The sequence below is a fragment of the Epinephelus lanceolatus genome, chromosome 15 (genome assembly GCF_041903045.1).
Source record: "Epinephelus lanceolatus isolate andai-2023 chromosome 15, ASM4190304v1, whole genome shotgun sequence".
Lineage (NCBI taxonomy): Eukaryota > Metazoa > Chordata > Actinopteri > Perciformes > Serranidae > Epinephelus > Epinephelus lanceolatus.
In genome coordinates, this window is record NC_135748.1 from 18,559,555 (window position 1) to 18,578,592 (window position 19,038).

Here is a 19,038-nt window from a genome sequence, read left to right on the forward strand (position 1 = left end):
TCTTTGTAGTCATTTTGTGTATATTTGAGGTAATTTTGTGTACCTTTGAAGTCATTTTGTATCTTTTCCGGTCATTTTTGTGTCTTTGTAGTGGTTTTGAGTCTCTTTAAGGTAGTTTTGTGCATCTTTGAAGTCATTTTGTATAATTTCTGGTCTTTTTGCGTCTCTTTTTTGTCATTTTGTGCCTCTTATTGTAGTTATTTTGTGTGTGTGTGTGGAGTTCCCTTGCATCCCTTGGTGGACTTTTTGTCTCTTTGTAGTCATTTTTCGTCTCTTTGAGGTAATTTAGTGTCTCTTTGAAGTTGTTTTGTATCTTATAGTTGTTACCTCTCTTTGTAGTTATTTATAATCTCTTTGCAGTTATTTTGCATCTATTTGTGGTCTTCTTGGGTCTCTTTTTGATTGTTTTGTGTATCTTTGAAGTCATTTTGCATAATTTCTGGTTGTTTTGTGTCTCTCTAGTCGTTTCAAGTCTTTTTTTGGTTATTATGTGTGTCTGTGTAGTTGTTTTGCCTCTTTTTGTAGTTATTTTGTGTGTCTTTGCAGTTTGTTTGCATCTCTTTGTGGCCCTTTTGTCTCTTTGTAGTCATTTTTAGTCAATTTAGTAATTTAATCTCTCTTTGAAGTAATTCTGTCTCCTTTTAGTCACTTTATATCTCTTTGAATTTCCTTTACATCGCTTTGTGGTCCTTTTGTGCCACTTTATGGTCACTATGAGTCTCTTCCTGGTCTGTATGGATTCATTTGAGTGACATTTTGCAGGTGAAGGCCAGGGAAAGGGGACCTGTGCCTGATAAGCCTATTTAGTAATCCATCCATGTACATGCAGTAATCAGTCATGTCTTGAGTTCATCTTCAATGGAATATCTGTAAAATTTCACAATAAAAGTCTACGAGTCCACACATTTTTTTTTTGTTAAGACCTTTTATTTCATCAATTTGAAAGAAACAAGTAAAAACAGTGTACAAAGTTTATATTATTTGTTTACTAAAGCTGGTGTCCTCAGTCTCAGGAATATGGGAGGGCAGGTACAAAAAAAGTTTGAAATAAAAAATAAAAAGTATAAAATGAATTTCCCTATTTTCAGAACGTGACAGCAAAAAGGGTGAGCGTGCATAGGAATAAGTAACAATCAAAAACTGAACAAAAAGGTTTGCAAACGATTGACGTGAAAATAATATCATAAAAACCATTACATTCAATAACATATGATGCACTTTTGAGAAAATGATTATCTGTCATCTTTAAAAAAAAAAAAACACTTTTGGAAACTTCTTAGTACACTTTGAAATAAGAGTCTCAGTTTAGCCTCAGATGACTGTAGAAGGGGAATCATCATTCAAACAAGCAATTCGAGCTTTATTTGTATCCACATTTGAATTTACATCATAAAAGAGGCTAATTTAGTCTTTACCAACCACAAAGTACAAATACGTCCAAATACAATCATTTTGGGGGGCATCAAAGTGCATATCATTGGCACAATAAAACTCATTTTAGTCAATGCTGGTCTCATATAAATAACTTGTGACAGAGACAGAAGTCCCCTAAAGTAGCAAATCAAAGATGACTCTTTGTGTGTTTCCCCTGAAGCCCAGTTTGTTTGCAAAGTATTCCTAAAGAAGAGTATTCTGTTAAAGTGACCTCATTGAGGCTGCAGTGAATGCACTGGGTGGAAAACACCCAATACTGTACTGTACATGGAGGAAAAACCCAGAGGAGAGAAGAGTTTCTGATGGGTCAGCAGTGACTGAGCCCGATCAGATGGAAACCAGGAGGTGTCTGCAGCACAGCATCGAGATAGGAAGGCATCGGGAACTATAAGCACTTACTTCAGGGGGGGCGGGGGGCTGGAGGAGCTATTTATTACCCTGAACAGGAAACTGGGGGGTCTCTCAGTGACTCTGATGTACAAACAGGTCAGAGGAATCCATTGCAGGACAACTTTTACCTTAATGATTAACCGCTCTGCATTTTTTTTGCTCCCATTCCTCACATCAGACTGTATTGCACAATCGATTCATCAGACTCATTGTGGTGTGGCATGACAGTACAACAGACCGATTGGTGTCAGTTTTGCATCGGGGGTGGTAGAAAAGTGATAAAAATCCTCTCCAGAAGCTGGTAGTTCAGCCGTAGGAGAATCAGCCATGTGTTAAAACACGTTAAGTATGCAGAAAGATTGATTTATTTGATACATTCACTTTTGAAGCCAAAAAATGTCTGAATGGTATTTGAATTGTTCAGAAGTCTTAAGAGAGGAAAACATGGATTTAATACCCACTCAACAAACAAACACACTCTTAACTCACTTGATGTTTTTGGTCCAAAGTATGCCTATATCTATTTGAAATGGTTGATTCATATTCAGCTGTATATATTTTCAATACAAAATTCACATCAGTGGCCTAATTTGTGCATAACGTGACTACATTTCCCCGTTCATTATGGTGTATGGATGCCTGCTCAGTATACAGCATAACAACAAGGAGATGCAGGGTAGTGTTTACTCTGCTTCTCTCCGTGGTCAGTCTTCAAAGGCCTCACAGAAGAACCACAGTTACCTTTGTTTTGTCTTGAATTTCCTCCTTCCTGGAAAAAACACAACTTGCAGATTTTGAAATGTTACATCCACCAACGGCATCTGCAGACAATGCTGGGAGGATGGGGCTGTGGCCCCGGTCTTTTGAGAGTGCAGTCGGGTGGGGTGAGGGGGAGATGGTGGGACCGGAGGAATGTATCAGAGTTGTTTAGGCCGTCCCACTGGCAGAGTAGGAGAACTGGGGGAAGTGGGGTCTCCGCTCGCTGTCGAATGACTCCATACTGTCATCTGAGGATAGAGGGCAAACAACTGTTTATTTCATGTAGAAGTTAGGGGAGGGGCAACATGATAATACATACCGGGAGACAATGTCAGTTTGTCAAACCGCTTATATCTTGGTATCTCCCCCTCTTACCCACCTGTGCCCAAAGATACTGTTACTGTATTGCCTTTTTCTCATCTGATAATAGTCGACCACAGCACCAAGCATTGTCCACTGGCTGGAGCAACTTTTTCATTTTACAGCTAAACAGTACACTAAAATATGTTTCTGAACACATCTGAGGTGAGAAACTGGCATTGCAGAAACATAATCTTGATTCATATTTGATCAGCGCTGTCTAGTCTGACAGTTTGACTGCACACAAACACTGACTGACATGATTGGCAGCTGTGTCAAAGACTCCTCGGCTCTGATGGGTTGTTTCCGCTGACTTACAGTAATGCTATTAGAAGCACTACAAGGTCATACAGAAGGCAGAGGAGTATGATTTGTTTCACAACTCTGTGTCATGTGCTACTGTGTGCATAAAGAGACAGTTGCAACAAATACAACAAGTTATTCTTTCATATAGTTACCAACTACAGTGTAAATGTCTTCCATATACATTTTTACACTGCATTTGTGTGCATATCTCTGATATTCAACTTGTCATGAGCTCCTATCAAACACTTGATTGTGCTCCATGTAGTTTGAGATACAATCATTTTCTTGTTACAATATATTTAGTCTTTGGGCACATGGGATTACTGTTTTTTTTTCTACAACATACAGAAATATATGGAAAAACAGCAGTCCCATGTGGCCAAAGACTAAACTCACTCTGATAAGAAAAACTCACTTATCAGCCAAACTGACCAATTTGGAACATTTTCTCTGATTCATTAGATCATTTCCCACCGTTTTTTGGGGAGTTTTCCTCATCTGCTGTGAGTTTCCAAGGACAGAGTGATGTCATATGCTGTGAAGCCCTCTGAGGTAAATCGTGATTTGTGATACTGGGCTTTATAAATAAAATTGAATCGAATTGAATTTGTGCTTAGGCAAGCCCAGATTACACTTTCATTGCAAAAGAAATGAAATTTTAATTGGACTTTCACATCAATATGATGCAGTCTCTTGATGTGCCTGGTATTTAATTCAGTGAACAAACCAAAAAAAAGGCATTCCTGTCGGTTAAATTTATATACATTTTCCAGAAAATGTACAATATTCCAGTATATGATAGTATATAATTTATACTAGGAAACCGGATATAGATTACATATACAGTAGTGTGACAAAGGCTTTAACTATATCACCTACTCCAAGCAGAAGTACATATGAATCTATTTATTCCTATAAATGAGAGATAAAATGTTGCATTGTTGTATCAGACTAGATGTTGTCTTAGATGTTGCTTATTATACTGTGTAGTAGGATGTTGACTTTTCCTTACTGATAGATATGTGTCTCCTGCATGCTAAAAGATCGATCACAATGTTTTGGAAAAAGACTAACAGACCAAGAGTTACTTATTGGGTTAGGCCAGGGGTTGGCAACCTGCAGCTCCGGAGTCCCTCTCCAGTGGCTCTATGTGGCTTTTACAGAAAAATATATGGAAATGAATAACAGTTATTTTTTAACATTTTAATTTAAATTTTTCATTTCATTTTTCATCATAAACAGCCCCCTGCAGAGCAGCCACTTTGTGCTAAAACATATTAATGAATGCTCATTTAGAACTATTAGTCATATTGATAGGCTAATTTAGACATGACAGGCTACGTTACCTTTATTATAAAGCACAAAAATGTATTGCTGCTCCAGACAAATTAAAAAAATAAATAAAAATGGCTCTTTTGATAGCAAAGGTTGCTGACCCCTGGGTTAGGCAAATGCTAATGACATTTCCTGCAGAAAGAGTGATGTATTTATGGAAAGGGAAACAAGGTATGTTTGAAAAGGTTTGGGGAGCATTTACTGCTTTTGTGAAATGTATGCATCTATCAGGTGATGGAGCGGAGGAATGAGTACTTACTGATGGAAACCTTGCAATGTGGGTGATCTAAGCTCAACTTTTTGAGGATAATGGAATACTTTTAATTTTAATTAACATATTTTTTAGGATTTATGCATGTTCAAAAGATGGCTTTATGTCTGAGAAGTTGTTCTTTGTGATTTTTGTTCATTTGTGTCTCAGTGTGTGCTCTGGTTGATGAAGTTTCCATTTGTTTGTTTCTAATAAACATATTGTTTTTAAAAATAAAAAAAGCTGCATTACAGTAAGGAGTAGTAGTACAATTTTCTGAACTAGTTTGACTGTCTCTGCTGAGTGAAATAAACAGTTAATGCTACACCTGCTTTGCCATTCCATCCCCATTTCCACAACTTTCTTTCTGTATCAGATGCTTGACTCATAACATTAAAATGTTTAAAATTGATTTTGTCAATATCACACAGTCCCAATAACCCTATATGGTGCCAATCTGTTACCTTACTGTATTTCTAACACTGTGTCACCTCTTCATTTACACATTGGCTGTGACTCACGTGTATTTGATGACTTTCCGAAGCATGATACTGTTAATGGCACTGGCTCTCCAGGAGAGGGGAGACTTCTTACGCCAGCAGAGCGGTGTCTTTGCTCACATGTAATCTCCCCAGAAACTAACTCAAGCCTTACATCAAGGACTCAAACTTCTGTACAGAGGAAAAGACTCAAGATAACTCTTGAGACTACATTTGTTCTTTTGTTTTAATATGAAACTGAGAATTAAAGGAGACAGTGACAAACATTTCAGGGTTTTCACATGGAAACATGTTCAGTAACTGTTTTTTTAAAGGATCATTAATTCAGTAACCTTTGGGAAGAGAAGTCTGCTTTCATCTTGAGTGAATTGAAAGTGTAATTCCTTGTTCTTAATAAAGTCTCAGGAGTTTGAGGGAAATGTATTATACAAGTAAGGTGGCAATTCATCTTCTCTTGCACAGTCCACAGCTCACATCTGCCTCACTGTCACATTCAAACACTAAAGCTCCACAGTGAGGAGAAGTCTGATGATTTGAAGCTGTGCTACACCACAGAAGTGAAGTCTTATTAAGTATATTGGATGTGTGGGTGAGTATCGTTTGGTGCTACCTTGTCCGGGTGGCGTAATAGTGATGGTCTGTGCTGTGAACTCCTCGTCAAAATATCGTGTGTCTGTCTCCGAGGTTACTTGGGGCTTAAACGGTGGGACCAGCTGTTGGGGAGCAGAAGAGACAAACATATCAGCACATCAGCGGTGTCAGTCAGTTTGGTAACAGTTGTCCTTCTGATGACAATCTACATCTTTTCTAGGTGGTGGTGCTTCCACTGACGTAACTTCATTGATCCCTTGGGGGGAGTGATGTTTATCTGAGCTGGGTGTCCTTTCAGTGGTGACAGTCGCAAGAAAAAGAGAGAGTGAGGAAGCATCGTGAACATTTCAGAAACTGACCTTCTTCTCATAAACGTCTTGCCATTCAATTCCTGCGAAGAACTTGTGCTGCATGATTTCCTTGGCATCGTCGGGCCCTCCACCTAACCTGGAAGACAAGGACACAAGAACAAATCAGGATGTGTTATGACGCATGATAATTTTGGTTCTACTTCTAATACATTTATTTCCATTTTTCGTTCATAAGCATGTATCACAAGCACATTTTTACATCATAAACAACTCCATGAGTCCGACTGAGGCTCCTCACCTCTGCATTGGTTCTTTCTTAAGGAGGCCAGAAAGCAGCGAGCGTGCCTCGGGGCCGAGCGTCCGAGGGAAGCGGATGTCTTCCATGAGGATGAGCTCAAACAGCTTCTCGTGGTCCTGGTTGTAGAAAGGCAGTCTGCCGCACATCATCTCGTACATCACCACCCCCAGACCCCACCAGTCCACAGCACGGCCGTAGTCGTTGTCCTCTAGCACCTTGGGGACGAGGAGAGGTGTACAAATTTATTTAACGCAGCTGTTGGGATGCTCATAAGTCATGTAACTACGTGGGGAAGGGGCTTAGTATGTGGGTTTTATATTCTTTCATACGACAACATTACTTTATAATAATATAATGAAGAATTTATCTTTTATCTGTGTTTTTTTTACTGAATATTTGTACTATAAGCTAAAAAATGTTCAGTTGCTACGGGTTTGCGGCAACACTTTAGGGTTCAACCAATAAGGTTGTGTTTGGACATCAGACGGCTGTGAAGACAGCACCTCTTTAGGCTGGACATACAGACCCTAAAGCAACTGTCCCCCCCATCACCCCACCCTCACCAAAATCACCTGCTCTCCCCCTGGTCTGGGCTTTTGAGGCAGCCCAAGCCAGCACTGACTCACATCTCACATTAGGAGCAAGGATAGAGTTTCCCCTGGAGCCCTGCATATTTAATCACCACAGGGCCTTCCACACACACACACACACACACACACACACACACACACACACACACACACACACACACACACACACACACACACACAGATCAACAAGCAGCAGAGGTGTGGGTCGCTTAAATAAGCAAATGTGTGGCAACAAACACAGACCAGTCCTACAAACAAGCTGCTCAATGAACACAACCCGAGAGGGGGAAATATTTAGCCTTACTATTTCCATAGGATGACTTTTGTCGACAGTTCTTAATGAGACAAACTCTTCCAGTGTTGTGCTCACTGAACAGCGCAACCTGTTGCATGACTAATGTGCTGCTGAGCAGAGTTGTTCCAAGGTCTCTGGGGACATGTACTGGATTCTACCTCGCCAGGCGGATGTTGAAGGTGAAATCAAGACAAGGAGAACAGTCTGTTCTCTTAAACCTCGAGCAGCGTGATGCTGGGCAATTCAAACCTAAGAATAGAAACTTCAGTAAAAAGACGTGGGCGGATTAATAGAATTAGATATGGACACAACAGTGCACAGGCCGAGAGAGAGGGTCCTGGAAAACAGATGGACGGATGTGTCCGTAAAAGGAACAAAACTACTGTGTGTGCGCGAACGCGCACGCAGCAGCGCATGTGTCTGTGGGCACTCCGCCTGGCGCTGCGGTGAGTGGTGAGCATCGAGGAGGAGGACTGGGAGGGCAGGGGGAGTAACGTGAAGCCGGTGTGGGGCTAGGATTACTGGGCCGTCTCTATTTCCAGCGCCGCTGTCGTGTGATTCACACCGTGCGACAGCTGGGCCCGCAGCTGCCCCATATATGTAGAAGAGCGCCACAGCTGTGAAGCTGCCAGGAGCGCAGGAGCCAAGCTCATCCCTCATATACGTAACCAGGACTGCTTGCCTGCCTGCTTGCTTGGGCCCCAGCCCCAAACTAATACTGTTACACTGTCCCAAAGGAGCACAGACAGGGGGAGGAGAGAGGGAGGAGAGAGCAGATAAAAGCACAAACACTTGCTGCTGCTCCGGAGCTCTACTCTGTACACTGCACTTCTTTTGCTCTCAAAGTTCTGAACAGACAATCATTTATCTCCCGAGCTCGTGAATCCAGATCAGTTTCAGCAGCTAGATTAAATCTGTCCACAGTCCTCTTTGGAGATATTCGCTAAAAGCCAATTCCCTCAGCCAATAATGGTTTTCTTCTTGTAACTACTTAATAAAAGTGACAAAATGAATTTGTCCCACTCCTTACTCCAGAGACAAACTGGTCAGGCAGATTGGGTCTCTCTCTCCCTCCACCACCCCCCCCTGCTCTGGGTGGAATATTCCCAGACGTTACAGCATTCCTGTGCAGCACACACAACAAGGTCATTGTTTACTGCAGAACAACCTGTAACACTGCCTGGCCCGCACTCCATAGAGACACTCGCCAGCGACCCTGTTGCCATGGCAACGCCCCCTGATGTCTCCCTGCTCTCCGCTGCCGAGGCTGGAGCTGTCATAGACTGCGCTGCTCAGTGGAGGAGCGGAGAGGGCTACACGGAGTTTAGGATGGACAGGTGGGGAACTCTATAAAAAGGTTTATAGAAGTATTTTTTTTTTTTAATGCTTATCCAGGTGTGAGGGAGTAAAACACACACACGTACTAGCCCAGCCCTTTGCCTTGATGGCCTGGTGCTGATGGTTAGAGGCAGATTTAGTCTGACTGATGAGGCAGCCTGAAGCATTGTGGGATAGCTCTGCCCAGGTCAAGCGAGGCATCCAAGGCAGCAGTGGGGCTGTGGCTCCCCTGGTGCCACGCAACAGCTGTAGCCAATGTGGTGTTGTTTTGGTTTTTTTTGTCTAGGGGCGGAAGCTCACGTTTCCTAAGGCTCTGCCAGCCAATCACCCCTCCTCCACCCCCAACTAGAAAATTCCAAATGGAGGCTAAAAACAACGATACGACAACTGTGTCAACACAGACACCCTTCTCCCGGAAAACATTTTTACGGCAACAGGCAAGGGGCTAGCGCAAACACTCATGTACTTAGTCACACACACCGCCAATACTCACAATGCGATATCGGGTTACACAGCCCACTCCAACACTTGTCATACCTGCACGCAACAGGGAGTAGCCACACCCCTCCCCATACAGCAAATATGAGAGCATGCTGCCCTGCCCTGGGCACACTCACACTCATTAACTCATAGACTTCAGCTGGAGATTAGAAAGGCATTTTTGGGACAGCTGCCTTTCTTCCACATGCTTCTCATCCTCTGATATCCAGCAACACACGCTACATATCTGTTTGGAATCTACTCGTGTCATGTATGACAATACTAACTTTAATTATTGGGCAACGCAGTATTGCACATGCTTCCTTGGAGGGCACAAAGGGTTACTGGATGGTTTGATCTCAAGCAATTCAGAGTCCTTTAACAGAGAGCGCTGTCTTCCTTCTTCCTTCTTCTTCAGTGGTCAAAGAACAATGTTCCTCCCACCATAGGGTTTCGGAGACTTTGAAATTCTTCTGGCAGCTCTAAAGTGACCTGAAGGTTACCTCATGTTTGTTTTTCCTTTAATTTGTCATCTATCTGTATGTCCCTACTTAAACTGACTGCTATAATAAAGGGTGAAGTCAATATTTCAGACTGAGTCACCGTCGTGGTTACCTCAGGTGCTAGGTACTCTGGCGTCCCACAGAAGGTTTTCATGGTGGCACCGTCTTTGATCCCCTCCTTGCACAGGCCGAAATCTGTGATCTTTATGTGTCCGTCTTTGTCCAGCATAAGGTTTTCCAGCTGAGGGGGGGAAGCAGACATAAAATAGACGTTAGTAGCATCTTAAAATGACTCACTGTTTAGGAGAGTTATCAAGCACATAATTCTTGGAGATGTATTAACCATCTATACCCAAATTCTCTTTATTCTTGAAGGTATGCTATGCAGGATTGTTGGTTACTTTTTGTAACCATGCTCGCCAGTCAAGATGAAGGTAAAAACTAACCCCAGATTCACTCTCGTTTGGCGTTTCACCTCACTTTATTTGATTTTTTTTTCAGTACTGTGTCTCTTGGATGCCTGCTGCTCACTGTCTGGCACCTGGTCGATACCTTTTTATAAAGCCCTGACCTGACCTGGGCGTTGTCCTGGTACAAACCCATAAATGTCGCAAACACAGAATATAAGAAGAAAATGAGAAAATAAAAGTAGAGGGCAGAGGCTCTGCAGAAAAAATACACTGCCCCACACTTCAAGTGGGTTGTGAGTGAAAGCTGAGAGGGATTACTTCTGTATGAGGACATACATTGCTTTTTAGGAAAATCATGCATAGTATATCTGTAATATGATGGGCTTTCTAGTGGGGCGGAGGCGTATAACAATAAATGGTAGCGTTTCTATAGTGGGATAAACTGATGGAATTAAAATGACAAAGATCTAGATGAATAATCTGTTTCTATCAGCATCTTCTCTTTTTCAACATGACGACTTTTCCACCACAGCTCAGTGTAAAATTTTTCTTGCAAGGGTTAAAAATTCCCTACAATGTGGATGGAAATGTATGTAGTGACTATATGTACAGGTAAACTGGCCTACAGGCAGTAAAGATGTGCATCACGCAGTGTCATGACCTGAGGCTGCACTCATTTTAATATCAGTGTGTCCTCCCTCCCGCTCTGTTTCTCTCTCTCTCTCCCTCAGTTAAAGTCACCTGGCAGCTGTAGCTCACACGTGGCCAGCAGCGCCTGGCCAGAGTCAGCACATCCTCCAATCCTGCTACCCTGGCATTTTCAGGAGAACCCTAGCAGGCTGGGAGCCTGCCTCATAAACCCAAGGGAGGGAGGGAGGGAGGGAGGGCTGTGCTGACCTGGCTGGTATAGTTTTATCAGCTTGAAGTAGTAGGGCTACATATGCCCACTGCAACACCGATAACCCCCCGCAGCCCTCCTAAACCCAAACACGTCAGTCTACAGCATCCATCTCTGATCCCATCTGTAGAGAGTTTTGTTTAAAAAAGAGCAGCTCAAACTGTGCAGTGTCTTTACTTTAGGATGATGGACATTTTCTTTCTGTTGACTAATAGTGCTGTACTGCCAGAATATAAAATTACGTCAATCACGCTCAAAGTGCACAAAAATCCCCCGCTGAGAACAGTGTGCGCATGCTATAACGGGAGACGGTGGCGATGTGTTCAAAGAGGACTTGTGGTTATTTCTGTCTAGCTGCAGTAAGCGTATGGACCGAGCCTCCCTCCAGCTGCAGTGAGGTCTGGAGACTGATCTGGGGGAGGCAGATCAATAAGGCCTGGCCACTGCCACTGCTCTCGATGGAAGCAAACCCTATTTATATCCTGCCAGGGGAGAAATGAAGGGAAGGGGGGAAACTGAGAAAGAGAAAGACAGGAGAACGGCTGACAACCAGGATGAGAGAAAGTGATGAAGATGCGTCTCCCCACCCACCTTTAGATCTCGATAGACCACGTTCCTTTCAGCATGCAGGTAGTCCAGCGCTGACACTATCTCTGCACCGTAGAACCGTGCCCGCTCCTCTGAGAATACACGGTCCCTTGACAGATGGAAGAAAAGCTGAGGGGAAACAGGGGAGATTGACAGTAAGAGGGCAGAGGGAAGATGAAGAGAAAGTTGGTCAGTCCAAGAAAAACAGGAACACTAACAAGTATTCTTATTCACCTGCAGGTGCAGATTTTGTGATGGTTAAAATGGTTTACCTCACCACCATTTGCATACTCCATGACAAAGCACAAGCGGTGATGTGTCTGGAAGGAGTATTTCAGTCCCTGCAGACAGAGAACAAGAACGCTCAAAGCAGAACTTGGTGATGTTTTTTAGCAAATTCAAGAGGAAGCTGGCCTTTAAACAGCTGATTGTAACATGAAACATCACAGTGCGTGTTGCAGCTTTGACCCCTCAGTTACATTTTTAAACACAAATGTAATGATAAAGGAATTTAAAAAAAAAAAACTACAGCATAGTGTTTCCAGTGTGTAAGGTCTTTTCATCGACTGTTGTGAGGCAAACATTGGTCCCATTCATTGCACAGAGCACATCACATTATGTGTTGCCTCCACCCACCACTCAGACCTCACATTTTGGAGGAGCTTTTCACTACAACCCACCTCAGACTTACAGAGAAAGAGTTAACTGATAAAAAAAAAGAATGTCCAGTGTGACTATAAAAGGCCCAACTTGACTGCTGCCTTTGTTCAAACAGCTCTTCAAAACATTCCTGGTACAACTGCGCCTTTTTTTCTGAATGGATGCTGCTGGGTTGGATTGAAGAGGCACCCGAGGATCTGTGTGAGTTAAAATAAGGTTTGGTTTAGGTATATGGAGGGGCTCCTTACTGTCAAGAACGGATGCTTTGAGTTCTGGAGGACTCTGTTCTCTGTGAGTGTGTGCGCCACTTCATCCTGAAAAAAAAAAAGCCACAAAGACTGTTTGTGTAACTCTTACAATGGCTAACCATTTAGGTATCAGTCATTGCTGCACTGCCTTCCCACCAGTGTCTTCCCTCCTCTTCACTTGCTCATTGGCATCCACTCACTTTTGCTACGATCACCTCCTTCTTTAGGATCTTCATGGCGTAGTAGCGTCCTGTGGCCTTCTCCTTTACCAGGATAACTTTACCAAAAGTGCCTTTTCCCAGGAGCTTGAGGTATTCAAAGTCGTGCATAGTCTGGAGAGCCAGAGGAGAGAAAGTGGCATCTGGTTACAAACAGAAGCATTAACAAACTCATGCTCTAACTAGCCAAGGCACACAATCCTGCTGACAACAACACAGAAGCATTTAAAGCACCATTTCACCCACCATGCAATTTCCACCCCTTTAATGGTTCGGCCTAAATGTGGTTGTGTCTCAGCTAACCTCTGACCCTGGCGCTAAGGAGAATGTTGAAAATGGTTGTGTGGGGGACATCCAATCCTGCAGCCTTGGACCTTTATGTCATGACACATGTGGGGGTTGTGAAACCTGGTAGACATACTATCTGGTGTTAAGCCACCCACGGCTGATGTTGGGAAAGCAGAAAGTAGCTGTGGAGAGGCGAAGGAAAGTGGGCTGAAGTGGTGCAAGTGCAAATAAGGCAGAGCTGGACGAAGGGGCAGAGTAATGGTCAACGTGAAAGACTTAGGCTGTGTTTGAATGCTCTTTTTTGCTTAAGAAGATTCTTAAGTAAGTGACATAACCCAGAAGTATCTAAGTGGCAGCCATGATAAGAGTGTGCAAATTCTCTAACTGCTAATGAAAGGTGCTTCAATGCTTCATTTCATTCCTCCTTTAGCACAGAGTACACTGGACCATCCTTTACGAAAGGAAAGGAGATAATGCCGTCCCACATTTCCTTGCGGCAGCAACATTTAAATCGAAGCACCATTCAGCTGTTCATGAAAACACTTCATGCCTATTATTTTTATACAGTTACACAAATTGGGATTCATGTGGATCAGCAGTTCTCAAACTTTTTCTGCCATCCTTCAGAAGCTGAAAAAGTTCACCTCCCTCCCCACAATTCTTTTTTAATCAATCATTAATAATAATTGGGGAACAACTTATAAAAAAGGATCCATGTTGAATTGCAGTGAAGTAAAGGTCAGTGTGACAGCATCAACAAACTCTTTTGTTTACTTTTCCTACATAAATCACATTCACTCAACTTTATTTCCAAATTTTTCCCATGGTCATCCACACCACACGTGCAGCAGCTCTGTGTCCCCCCCACAGTATGAGAACCACTGATGTGAATTAATATCAGTGGGCAGGAGGGTAAGCATGAGCGACCATTCTCAATGTGACGACTATTTCATTTCACTTTTGTGACTGGTAGCCTATACCTAAACCTTAATCTTTGTAATGAAGTAATATTTTTCACTGGCTGGGTTGTCCACATTTATATAGTCTGAATGAAATGATGTCAAATTGCACAGGGCAAAGTATTTAAGATTATAGTAGTCTATCTTCAGAACATTGTAGTTTCACCACAGCAGACCCTCTTCAATAACCTCTACTGTTGCATAATTATGGAGCCTAGTGTAACTGTCAGTTTCTCATAGCACCACGGTTGTCTTTTTCTAAGTCCTTATGAATTCTCCTTCACATCTTTCTTTCATCACATTAGTTTTTCCATTGAGGTCAAGAGAAAGTGTTTAGGGAAAAGACCCAGGACAATTTTTTTTGACGATTTGTCCAGGACATACTCAGGGTGGGGAGGAATAAAGGTGGTTGACTTAAAAGTCTGTGGTGATGGTCACAGAGAGGGACAGCAGAGAGCAGAAGACACAAAGCAGAGTGTACATGGGCCGTACCACTTTCTGTCTGGGTTTGGTCAGGTAGACCTCCATGTCCATGGGGTCCGGAGAGGAGTCCATCATCTCCTCCTCTTGTTTCTGCAGGCCTTCAGCCACTGCTTGGATGGCTTTAGTCCATTCTTCCCTGAGGGAGGCACAGGCAGCAGAAAGATTACATCAGCCCATTTACCATCATGCAAGCCCAGCAGCCCAATCATGTAATTGTCTTCTTATCAACAGGAAGGCAATTTGAAGTGTGAGTTCTGCCAATAGCCAGTGGACCTTGCACGAGGGCATAACAATGATTGAATGTGTACGTTTGTGTGTGCTGCTACATGTTAGAAAAACAGAGCTGTTTAACGGCTTTCTAGCAACAGGGGCAAATTCTCTGCATGTAAATGATTTGTGTTTTACTGCTTTGTGAGCCGAGAGGTGTGTGCTTCTCGCTTACCTCTCCTCAGGGGTCTCCACGTGGAAGGTGCGCTCGATGACAGTGGTCCACTGCAGGCAGCGGATGATAAATGTGTTGGGCTTGGGCCGTTCCGTCTTCATCAGCTGGCACTCTGACCACAGCCAGGGAGGGAGGGAGGGAGGGAAGGAGGGAGGGAGACGGCGAGAAGGGCCAGTGTATAGGGGAGCAGAGGGGAGAGACAGACCCACAGTTATAGCCATTTATCTTTATCGCCACCCTAACAGACACTGTCGGCCAATTTGGAAAAGAACAGGTGCACTTTGGTGGAGGAAAACAGCTCCGATCCGTAACTTGTCAGCGCCTTTAAAACTTAAAATTCGGCCCTAACCACTTGGCTATTGGACGACCCAATAGCCAAGTGGTTAGGGAACGTACCACTTGAGTGCTAATGCCCTGAGCAGCAAGTCCCCGGGATGATTCCCTGCTGGCTGGACTGTTTGCTGAATGTCATTCTCCTGCTCTTCCAACATTTCCTGTCTACCTCCATTATCACTTTCAAATAAAGGCATAAAAATGCCAAAAAACAATCTTGACAAACAAAATACAACTTACAGAAGTATTTTACTGCTGGGAAGATAGTCTTTTCATAAAGCTGTCTATGTAGTAGATACTTTTGATATTGGTTTTAAGTGACCAGAAAAAAAACAGAAAAAAGGGCTGTGAAATTTGCTTTTGCTCAAGAGGTAGCAAACCTACAACTGCCACAATGCACTGCACCACAGAGCAATAAACCCTTCTGCTGGTGGCCGACGTAAATCAAGCTTGGCCGTTTTGACACAGGAAACAATATGGCAGCCGGCTGGAAACAAACAACCTCAAATTACAGTCAAACAATTTTCCTAATATAGCACCTTTTACACTGCCAGATTTTTGGCGAATGTTGGGCCGTTTTGCCGGCAAGCAGCGAGTGCCCAATTTTCCGCCTCGTAGAGTAGTCATATTGGCGGAACCCTTTTAGTTTAAACAGACCAAGGCGGCCTTCCGCAACGGGAGGGTCTGTTGAAGACTTGTGGGAGGAGCTGTTGATGATGCCGCACGTGCGACCCACTGGTGGTGGAAAAACAGGAAACAGCTGACAGTAGGAATGAACGAGCAGCAAGTAGCAAGACAGAAACGCAAACCTGACAGACACTGTAAAGATGAGCAACTGGGGAGATAAAGAATTGCGCGTCCTCCTTGTCCTCGAAACGAAGAGGCCATTAATTGTCAAGTGACAGGGACGGTGAAGAACGGGCCAACTTATGAGAAAATCGCAGAAGGACTGACCAGCCGCGGCTTCCCTCCCACGTCACTGTTTACGTCACACGCTGAGCCACACGTTTTGTTACTTGCTCACGCCCCCAATTGACCCGAAAAAGGCACATTCTGTATGAACAAAAGTAGGTAGGCGTCATTTTGCTGCACTCCCCGATTTTGCTTTTATACTGCCAATGCTGAAAGAAGACTGATTGGGCTTTCCTGCAAATTTGCACAATTCCTGTTTAAAAAGGGCTTATGTTTCTGAAAGCATTTTAAGCGAGAAATGGGCACCGCATTAACAGAATCTTGGTTTATATTTACTTAGCACTGCCTAGTTTTACAGTTTGATCAGAGCTTGAAAAAGAAACGCCATCCAGCGGATTCGAGTTGAGAGATGAGCAGGGAAATCTGGGTGCTGGTAAAATGTAGGGAAGTTTACCAAAGCTTCTTCAGACATACTACCCACATCGTTATGATACAAAGCTGGTTGAAAATTGGCAAAGTATCCCTTTAACATTTGGTAACATACTGTAGGTTCAGATAAAAATTGGAGTCTGTGTAGTATCACATAAAACCCTCAACTCACTAGCATTAATAAAGACATCAATAAATACAAATTCTAATATTAAATACATCTTCAAAGTGTTCGTTTTCTCAGACCAACATGTCAAAACCCAAATTTATTAAATCTACAGTGAACAGCTTAAGAGAGGCTGAAACCAGAAAATATTTGGCGTGTACAAGTTTTACTTATTCTTATCATGGAGCTTTTAAAAAGCAAATCATCATTGCATCCTTTCCCTCTGTTTTGCTCCATTCTCACACTTTTGCAGCAAATAGTTGTCTTGTAAGCAGTTTGCAAAACAATTACTCACAACAGTCTAATAACTGAATTTAGAAAGCAGAGATTTCCATCTGCACCTCCTCACATTAACATCTGTTCCCAAATGAAACATGTCAGCAAATATGTCAGAACGTGACACAAAATGGCCTCTGTCTGATAGATGGAGGACAGGGGAGTGGACCACCACTGAGATCCAACATGGCTCCATCAGGCTGAATATGTAATCCAGCTGCAGCAGCCCCGTCAGCAGCAGCGCACCATGTGTCCTCTGTGGTGGGGTCGCAGTGGTGACAAAAAGCAAAGCCACCGCTGATGGAGACAGAGCCTCAGAGCGGCGCCCAGATAAATACTTGAAATCAGGCGGCTAATAGCCACGATAACTCAAGAGTGTCGGAGAGGAAACATTTTGTTAAACAAACAGTATGCTGTCTAATTGCTGTGTTCAGTCATCTGCACAGCTTATCACAGCAACTTTCTCTGATGTGAAGATGGAGTGGGCTGGGCTGCTCTGGGCATTTTGTTGTTGTTGTGATTTTCTGTCACAGCATAAAAACCGAGAGTTTGGGGGGAAACACACACAGAGAAGAAGAATGGCATCCGATGTATTAATGTCAAGAGCCAAACATCTTGCATGCACATTCAGTGACAGAGCTTGCTTTGCCCTGGAGCGGTGCCCCTATTGAACGAAACTTGCAGTGAAGCTGTTGCGATGACACTACAGCCAATTTGCTAATGTCTCTATTCATAATCATTTAGGATGACACACAATGATAAAGGGATACTTTGTTGTAATATAAGGGAGGACTCCCTTTCATATTTTTACCTCACATGCATTTGGGCATGCTTTTCTAAACAGTTTCTTCCTGTTAATGATTACTTTCCAGGGTGGATAGAAAAAGACATGTAAAATCAAAACAAGTATGCGAACATATTTGTTACAACAATGCAAGTAAAAACAAGAAAGAAGCAAACAAAAAAGGGGTAAAACAAGCTGCCAAGAAACAGAGGGGAAAAAATGCAGTGGTTTCTCTGAAGCAGATACTCACGTGCGACAGAGAAGTTATTTAAGGGGGTTTCCAGCTGGTCAACATCTTGCGGTCGCTCTTTGTAGCCAATGAATGTACCATCACTCTTCAGGAGAAAATACCTCGGCCTCCAGGTCTTGATGTATTCTCCTGATATGAGAAAGAGATTGAAAAGGACTGCTGAGTTACAAGAGATGAGATGAAAACAACTTAAAGCAATAGATATTTTCAGAGGGTTTCTGCTCATGCACAACCCCCTAAATGAAACATTCTCAAAATGCTGACCCACACTCAACCATTTTGTTTACATTGTGGTTTCATGATTAATGACAAAACAGTCCTTTCTCTCTCGGTTTTAATTCCCAGAGGTGCAACTCATTTCCTGCAATCTAATTACTATGCTGTTCACTAGTGCTCCCTAAAATGACCACCTTGTCACCGTCTTTCTTTTAGTGTAGGTCAGCTGCAGGACAAATGGTGGTTTTAGTAGGAGTCAGGACCCTTTCCCCCCTCCCCGTCTGTCCTCTTTCCAGCAGTCACTTGCTATGGAGACTCTCAGGAAACATTCAAACTGTCCAAAAACTGTTCTATCCTCCTACTGTTTCCTCGAACTGGCAAGGTAGAGTTTAAGATCCAAGATGACGAACACTACCAGGAAGGAAAGAAATGCTCTCTTCCAAAAGAGTTATCGTCTACTTCAGACAAAACTCTTATTTACAGTTAATATTCTGTGTATTTAAAGATGCAGTGTGAGGGATATATAGGAATCTACTGGCAAAAATGGAATATATTTTTCATAACTGTGTTTTATTAGTGTACAATCACTTGAAAATAAGAATTGTTGTTTATTCATTAGTTTAGAATGAGCCCTTCTAATCTATATAGGAAACAAGTCAGCCACGCTGCACCACGTTTCTCTAGATGCTCAGTGTGGACAAACCAAACACTGACTCTAGAGAGGGCATTTCATGTTTT

General features: G+C 42.9%; 1 protein-coding gene across 2 annotated transcripts in view; it reads right to left on the minus strand.

Moving 5' to 3' along the window:
• Positions 1-912: 912 nt before the first annotated feature.
• Positions 913-19,038, minus strand: part of akt1 (v-akt murine thymoma viral oncogene homolog 1) — a 39,635-nt gene continuing 21,509 nt past the window's right edge. For both annotated transcript variants that reach the window (XM_033642668.2, XM_033642669.2), the window contains exons 3-14: positions 18,085-18,213; positions 14,935-15,046; positions 14,502-14,628; positions 12,745-12,876; positions 12,545-12,610; positions 11,909-11,977; positions 11,640-11,765; positions 9,853-9,981; positions 6,535-6,749; positions 6,285-6,372; positions 5,945-6,047; positions 913-2,831 (exon numbers count right to left, since the gene is read on the minus strand). In XM_033642668.2, coding sequence (XP_033498559.1) covers positions 2,752-2,831; positions 5,945-6,047; positions 6,285-6,372; positions 6,535-6,749; positions 9,853-9,981; positions 11,640-11,765; positions 11,909-11,977; positions 12,545-12,610; positions 12,745-12,876; positions 14,502-14,628; positions 14,935-15,046; positions 18,085-18,213 — 1,376 coding nt within the window. In that variant the 3' untranslated portion in view covers positions 913-2,751. The remainder of the gene's footprint in view (positions 2,832-5,944; positions 6,048-6,284; positions 6,373-6,534; positions 6,750-9,852; positions 9,982-11,639; positions 11,766-11,908; positions 11,978-12,544; positions 12,611-12,744; positions 12,877-14,501; positions 14,629-14,934; positions 15,047-18,084; positions 18,214-19,038) is intronic.